This window comes from Bombina bombina, chromosome 5, assembly GCF_027579735.1.
Source record: "Bombina bombina isolate aBomBom1 chromosome 5, aBomBom1.pri, whole genome shotgun sequence".
Taxonomy (NCBI): Eukaryota; Metazoa; Chordata; class Amphibia; order Anura; family Bombinatoridae; genus Bombina; species Bombina bombina.
Genome location: NC_069503.1, coordinates 743,336,304 through 743,344,501, shown reverse-complemented (window position 1 = coordinate 743,344,501; position 8,198 = coordinate 743,336,304). Strand labels below are relative to the sequence as shown.

The 8,198-nt window shown below is 48.5% G+C and overlaps 1 protein-coding gene across 1 annotated transcript; it reads left to right on the top strand.

The window, feature by feature from the left end:
- The first annotated feature begins 583 nt into the window (after nucleotides 1–583).
- On the top strand, nucleotides 584–7,023 carry LOC128660779 (uncharacterized). Its single transcript, XM_053714794.1, has 2 exons — nucleotides 584–2,611; nucleotides 6,060–7,023. Exons 1-2 carry the CDS (start codon nucleotides 763–765, stop codon nucleotides 6,635–6,637), a joined length of 2,427 nt encoding a protein of 808 aa, XP_053570769.1. The 5' UTR covers nucleotides 584–762; the 3' UTR covers nucleotides 6,638–7,023.
- Nucleotides 7,024–8,198: the final 1,175 nt, after the last annotated feature.

The following is an 8,198-nucleotide window of genomic DNA, read 5'->3' as shown; positions in this document are numbered from 1 at the left end:
TTAATAAAATTGTGTAGGTGTCGGCGATGTCGGGGCAGCAGATTAGGGGTGTTTAGACATGGGGTTTATGTTAGGATGTTAGGTTTAAACTTAACTTTTTTCCCCATAGACATCAATGGGTTGCGTTACGGAGCTTTCATTCAGCGATCGTAGGTATAGCACAAAACTTATAATCTAGGTGATAGTTACTAATCAATTTTATTTGTATTTGTTAGCTGTACAGAACTAGTTATTCTTGAAGACCATTTCTACTCCCACATATATCTCAACTCATGTACATTTTCTGCACTCTCTCACACATCATCTGTTCGACTTTCCATTCAATTTATATTGTTTTATTTATTTTGCTGTTAGCATTATTCTGTACATACATCTGTCTCAGATTTAAATTTTATAATAATACCTGTAGAAATGACCTTAGCATCCTTAAAGCCTTTATTCCTGTCACTTAGCTATCAATGTAGCTTAGTATCACCTTTACACTGTATCTGTAACTCTGTTTATGAAATTATTTATGCTATTTTTATTTAAGAAAAATGCAGTGTAGGGCTTAGTATAAGCCTGGAGCAGTCTAAGGGTTAAGGCTGTAGGAGAGTGGGTTAGAAGAGAGAGGGAAGGTGCTGGGTGCAACATTGTTGCAATTTAGGGTAGGCCCCTCCTTACCAGTAGATAAGCCAAGTTCTCCCTTGCAACTTCCTCTTCTTCTCCGGATCCTGGCTGAAGCAGTTTTTTCTTAGCAGTTCTGTCATCACCAGTGCAGCTATGCATCGTTCCAGGCGTTCCACTCTGCCTCCCAGACGTTACCAGTCGGAACAGGAACCTCCTGCACCTGCAAAAGAAAAAATAAAGATAAGTGTTCAATCTATTTCTGAGGAGGATTTAGATATCATTCCCCCAACTCAATATACTACTGTTGTGTCAGCCCAGGTTCATAATGTGGAAGAGCAGGGACCTATTGATATTGAGTTAGCTCAGGAATCCCCCAGACCTCAAGCATTGCAGACCCAGCAGGCTAATTTACCCCTTGATAGTGTACAGGCCTCATTTTTAAGTGCTGTACCCCCTGCTGCTATGTCAGCAGTTTCTGACCTATTGAAAAACATAATATCCGCTATGGCTGCAGCCTCCCCAGGGCCCAGTGTGACACCAGCTGTTTTCCCTCCTGATCCTTCTAGTCAGGATCCGGATCCTGCTTTAACTACCCCCAGCAGGCATCGCCCTTTCACACCTCTCATTGAGGCACCACACGTGGCAACACGCGGTCCCCAGCCCGGCCGGAACATGGCCCCTGTAACGGCCCCTCAGCCCTCTACACCCGGACTTGCCCCTGGTCGCACCATACCCGAGGCCCATGCCATCCCAGGGCCTATGCTGCTCCCCCCGGGGCCTAGCGATCTCCTTCGCCAGCCGCGTGGTCCGGGTCCGACTTCCGGTGTCAACGCCATGTTAGTGACGTCACCGGAAGCGGACATCGGCACTTCCGGCTTGGCAGATTCCCGCGCGGTCACAAGGACATCGGCTCCCGGGGCAACGCCACTCGCAGGTGAGCACCGAGAGCCGTCCTTGGCCGTTGGCGGGTTATCAGTGGGGGGTCAGAGGGGCATTAACAGCGCAAGCAAACTGCGCAAGCGAACGGCAAATTTGAACGTTAATCCTCAGGGGCATCAAAGGGGTCGCTCCATCATAAGAGGTAGTACCAGGCAGATAGCCAGTGATAGGGGTAGGGGGACACGCAGAGTTAACCCTTCCAGGGCAATGAGGCCATTACAGTTTATACAAATGGGACATAACGCAAATGCCGTTCAGCAGGCCGCTCCCGATGTTATTAACCCACACAGGGCTGATAGTGGTTTAGTGCAAGCGGCCGCTCAGCCGCATGATATTGTGTCTAATAATAGCCTGCATGTGAATCAAGGCAATGTGCAAAGTATGCATGTTAATCAAAACATTGAGCATCATTTACCGTCTCATCATTTACCATCCCCCATTGGTGTGAATGCGGCTTTGAATGGTGTGAACGTACAAGCAGCTCCTCAGGGATATAATACACCCCTGGTTGGCATACATAATGCGAATGGGCAATCTTTAAGCCAGCTACAACATCCCATTATGTTAGGCATACAAGGAGTACAACCCCTTGATCAGGGTATCCACTCCCCCATTGCAGCCACGCAGGGCGCTCATGCACACTCATTAAACCATGCACAATCAATAAGCCAGGCATGCCATAACCCTATTGTAGACCAGCAGGGTGTGAATGCTCAGACATCTGCGAATGGACAGTCAGTGAGTCAGGGATTTCATACACCACTTCATATAGCTCATCCACCCCTTGCTACTGATAATCCAGACACATCCATTGGGCAAAGTGCTCGCCAAATTCTTTCTCTTTTGCAGGGGGCAATTGGATCACAAAGTGCAGCAAAAACACGGACCAACACTGCCACAGTCATGAGTGGGGCGGATGCAGAAGTTCCAAGCAGCATTACAGCAGGAGCAGCAGCCACCACTTCCACTGCACAGCAAGGGTCTTCAGGACTCGCCCTCCAAAACCAGCCAGCAGGCCAGTCCGTTTCCAGCATGGGTCAGGGACCTCCTGCCATTAGTCACGGTGAGAATGCTTTATTTACACACAATGACCATTCTTCCTCTGACTCATCCTCTTCTGACTCAGGGTCTGAGACTGACTCTTCCTTGGGTTTACAAGGGGCAGGTCAGAAGAAAATGTTTAGAATGATTAAGAAAATTTTAAAGAGGGGGGTCAAGCCAGATACTAAGCAGGACAGCGCCAGTAACAACGCCCCGCAAACCCCATCTACAGAGGTGCCAGCTGAACCTCTCCCTACCAGGGCCATCTCCGAAAGGCGAGCAGCCCTTTACGGGGACGCAAGCCCAGGAAAAATATACTCATTGCATAGACACCTGCGCAAAAAGGTGGTCAGTAGAATCCACCGTGGAAAATATGTTAATATCTTTGACCTTTCGGTGGAGGCGTATAGGCAGAGAGAGAGGAGCGATGAGGGAACAGGGCCTAAAAAATTTAAACGCCCAGACACTTTTGATGAGTGGCTCCAGTGCTTCAGGGTTTTTTCCTCCTGTTATATCGAAAAGTACCCCTCCCAGAGTTTGCCTATCCTAAAATACACGGACACTATTCACTGGATTCAGCGTAATCACAGTGAAGGTGTGTGGAGGGAATATGATGCTGAGTTCAGGAGGAAAATGGCAGGAAATCCTTCCCTGACTTTTGACTCTACTGACAACCAGTTGTGGCAGCGAATGGACCCAAAAGGGGGTGCACCCGCTGCTGCAACTTCAACTCAGCAATCAGCGCAGCAGTCCTTTCGCAATACCAGAAGCAGGAAACGGGGGGGAACCTGCTGGCCCTTCCAGGACAAAAAATGCGAAAAGGGTAGCGCATGCACCTTCAGACATGTCTGCAGGTACTGCTCTGGTCCACACCCTGGCAGTGACTGCATCAAGCGAAGGGACCAGACCAATAAGCCCCCTTCAGCAAACTTGGGCCAGAAAGGCGGAAACGCCAATTAATGTACATGCCATGGCACCATGGTTGTGGGCTTACCCAGACCAGGCGGCGGCACGTATGTTATGGGAGGGTTTTTCATTTGGTTTTCATATCCCCACATTTAGGCAAATCAAGGGTAAGAGATTTAATAGGAACCTTATTTCAGCATACCAACACCCCCAAGTGGTGAGGGATAAAATTAATAAAGAAGTGACTTTAGGGCGAATGGCGGGCCCCTTTGCTGCCCCACCTTTACCTGATTTGGTCATTTCCCCGTTGGGGGTGGTTCCCAAGAAAGAGCCAGGGAAGTTTCGCCTCATTCAGCACCTGTCGTACCCAAAGGGTAGCTCAGTCAATGATGCCATTGACCCCCAACTCAGCTCGGTGCGCTATCAATCCTTTGATAGCGCACTAGACCTGGTCAGGAGGGCGGGTCATGGTGCTCTATTGGCGAAACTAGACATTGAGTCGGCATTTAGGCTTCTTCCACTCCACCCCTCAGTTTTCCATCTAATGGGTTGTAAGTTTGCAGGTGTGTACTACGTGGATCGCTGCCTGCCCATGGGCTGCTCTTTGTCATGCGCCTTGTTTGAGGCGTTCAGTAGTTTCCTTCATTGGGTCGTAGCTTCAGAAGTGGGCAGCGATCCCATAGCACACTACCTGGACGATTTTCTCATTGTAGGGAGAGCAGGCTCCGATGATTGTTTATCCACAATGAACATCATGCGCAGCGTCATGAGACATTTCGGGGTGCCCCTAGCAGAGGACAAAACGCAAGGCCCCGCGTCCTGTTTAGTTTTCCTGGGAATCGAAATCGACACCCAGGCTCGGCTCTGTAGGTTGCCACCTGATAAAGTTCAGGGCATGCTTGAGGCGGTCAGAGCGGCAGTCTCTAATGCAGTTATTTCCCTGAAACAGTTACAATCCCTGTTAGGTTTGCTTAATTTCGCTTGCAGAGTTATCCCCATGGGTCGGGTTTTTAACCGTAGACTGGAAAGACAGCTTAGTGGTAGGTCAAACCCGAATTCAAAGATAACCCTAGGGAGTGAATTGCTGGCTGACCTGGTAGTCTGGGAACAGTTTCTCACGCGATTTAACGGGATTCGGGTCTGGCGTACCCCTCCCATGTCTAGCCAGTTACTGCACCTTTTCACTGACGCAGCTGGATCGCACGGTTACGGGGCCTGTTTCCAGGGAGAGTGGAGCGCGGAGCCCTGGCCGGAGTCCTGGGCCCCGGCGGGCCTTACTCGAAACCTGACTCTCCTGGAGCTATTCCCCGTGGTCTTGGCGGTCGAGCTGTGGGGTGGGAAGTTGTCGAACAGGACTGTTGTGTTCTGGACAGACAACATCAGTGTGGTCTTTGCGATCAATAACTTGTCAGCCACCTCAGCAAAGGTCATTACCTTGCTGCGCCACCTGGTGTTGCGCTGTCTGGACCTTAACATCCAGTTCCAGGCCCGTCATGTCCCGGGCGTCGACAATGTTGTAGCTGACGCCCTGTCACGATTCGAATGGGCGACATTTCGCAAGTTAGCCCCCACAGCTGCAGCCGTGGGCTTACGCTGTCCTGATTTCCTTTGGCAGCTCGTCCTTCCTGGATAGCCTTACTGCCGTTGGTCCGCTCCTCCTTAGCACCATCCACTTGGCACGCCTATGCCCGCATGTGGTCTGAATGGGACGATTTCTGTGCGTCCAGGGGAGCCGACGCTGCTCAGGGGTCTAGGGACAACTTACACGATTGGCTGGTGAGTTTGCATGCCTCTGGGGCCCGTCAGGGGGCAATACAGTCCAAATTGGCCGCCCTCTCATTTTTCTATAGGGCATTAGCCATTCCTGACCCAACCAATTCCTTTTTTATTAGGCAGGTGATCAAGGGTTGGGGCAGATCGCAGCAGCGGAAAATAGACACGCGCGAACCCATCACCCGCGACCGCCTGGAGCGTTTGCTCTTGGCGCTCGACGTGGTCTGTAGATCAGATTTTGAAGCCCTACTCTTCAAAACTGCGTTTAATCTGGCCTTTGCCGCCGCTCTTAGAGTTAGTGAGGTAGTAGCACCCTCCAAGCAGGCGTCTGGGGCAGGTATACAATTGCAACATGTTAGAGCTGCCCCTGATTCCTTACTTCTTTTTCTGCCGCGATCAAAGACAGATCAGGAGGGTAAGGGAACCTGGATCCCCGTTCACCCTCAGGTGAACAGCGCATGCTGCCCGGTTAACTGCGTTAATCTTTACCTGGCTCAAAGGCCGCCTGGCCCGGGGCAATTCCTGGTCCATGCGGACGGCAGATCCCTTTCCAAATTTCAGTTCGGTAGGGTCCTAAAATTGGCGGCAGTCCAGGCGGGGCTGGACGCTAGCAGACTTGCCCCGCACTCTTTTCGCATAGGGGCCGCGACTAACGCTGCGCAAGCGGGCTCCTCGTGCGAGGACATAAAACGTATTGGGCGTTGGCGGTCCAATTGTTTCAGAACCTATGTCCGTCCAATTGTTTAATGTTTAGATGTTAATTCAGGATACTAAAATGTTTGTCTCCACAGGCACTACCCCCGGGGTGAAGCGAATCTGGATTGTGGGCCACTCCTTTGTCCACTGGGCCTCCCTACGCTGTGCGTCCCTCCCATTTGGCCAATCCCTAGGTCTCCCTACCAACAAGGCATCCGTTAGGTGGTTGGGTGATAGGGGGATGTGCTGGCCCCAATTAGCAGGAACCATATCCGAGGCCCTGGTACGCTGGGGGAAGCCTCACATTATTATTCTTCACCTAGGGGGTAACGATGTGGGGGCCATACCAGTTTTACAGTTGATTAAGGTTATGCAGGCAGACATTGGGTGGCTAAGAGTACGCATCCCGGGGGTCATGATAGGGTGGTCCCATATAATACCCCGTCTCCACTGGAGGCATATGTCGGCCCATACGGCGGCATACCGGGTTAGGAAGAAGATCAATGCGTCTGTAGCGAAAACCGTCACTGGGTCAGGTGGCTTCGTGGTACGGCACGAAGCCATTTCGGCTGATAGAACCGAGCTATATAGAAGGGATAAAGTTCACCTTTCTGATGTGGGGCTGGATTTATTCATAGGGGACATTCAGAGAGCTCTGTTACCCCTCCTGTAAATCGGGTTGTGGGTTGGCGGCAAGGGTACCATTAAAATGCTTCCTTGTGGCGGGAGATCCTCGGTCCGGTTGCGCAGGAGAAGGTCGCTAGGGGTGAGTGATGGCCAGACTTCCGGGGAGGAGGGTAGGCCCTCACGTGCACGTGACGGTAACCCTCCTTCCTCCCTTTTGAGGGATGGTCACGTGATCTCTGCAACCCCTCAGCGTCATCTCCTTTGGGCAGAGAACCCTCTGCTGCTGTTCCCGTTGGGCCGGTGATCTCCTGCTGTTCTGGGTATCTGATCTCTATGCCGCCATATATATTTTCAGTTCTATCAGTTCTATCTAGTTTGTTAGGTTAATAAAATTTTATGGCCTGTGACGGTCACAAAATTTTTCCCATAAAAGTTTGTCTGTGGTTATTTCGCACTACATTCTCATGTACATAGTTATTTAATTAAGTTATGTTAAATCCTCTCCTCTGTGAAGAAGGATCCGGTAAGCATTTAATCCCTTAAAATATTTATGTACTTCTGGGCATTTTTAGCATGATATGTAGTTTTATATTCCAGGTATTAATCACAGTGAGCACAAAAAGTGTATTTGTTTTAGTGTTTTAGTTGTGCTTCATGGTAATATTACCTAAGTTTCCATTAAGTAATGTTAGCAGATGCTAAATCTATCAGCCACAATCAGCTTCATACACTTAGGTGAAAGTGGGTATGACCACATTTAATTAATAGCAGAAAACTAACCTTGCACACCAAATCTATTACATAATGTATCCCTTAACCTCAGCTCCATGCTTTTCAAATGTTGATTAAGCTAAAGTTTCCACACTATTTTTATATTATGTTCCAGTGATACATACATAAATCTATAAATAAGTTCAATACTTTTTAAGGGAACAGACACTACTGTATATTATTTTGAAATAATGAGTGACAATAGTTTAAGCAATAGGTGCTACTCTACCAGTCTGTGGTTCATCCAAATTTTGTGGACAATTAGCTTAACAGCAGCCACCTTGTGACTGCACACAATTTGTTGACACCTCTATTATTTCCTATGGGAGTATCAAACACCTTTAGATATAGCATCTCAAATACTTTAAGTAGTCACTAAGCAAACCCCTTAAAGCCTTGGAGATAAAGGCTGGTATTAATTAACTGACATATTTTACCATTGTTATATCAGCCAATTTATAAAAAAGTTAAACAGACCATATAAGCACGCATTCTCTTAATTACTGGCTAAAATGGATCAATTTCAGCTGCAAATTTGAGTCCTTGAGTTATATGATGCACACTATGAGACTATTCAGGCTGATTAGCTACTGCAGTAGATAGCAGGGACAAAGCCCCAGACACTTGGTCTAACTGATTTGCACTCATGGGACAATGAAGCCACCCTGGCATTATGAAATTGTATTTCTTTAATAAGAAAAATGTCCATTCTATCAACATACATTTTATATGGTACTAACATGATTATACCAAAAGTGCTTGCTACCTTTATCTGTATTTCCTCTTTTTTGAAGGAACTAGGTATTTGCAGATATGTTTTGACTGGTAACTTCCCT

Bases quoted from the DNA above. Each gene is read 5' to 3' on its own strand.
- LOC128660779 (XM_053714794.1), top strand. From the start codon at position 763: ATGCATCGTTCCAGGCGTTCCACTCTGCCTCCCAGACGTTACCAGTCG. The intron at 2,612-6,059 runs GTGAGAATGCTT...TTGTCTCCACAG, and splicing joins ACCTCCTGCCATTAGTCACG to GCACTACCCCCGGGGTGAAG.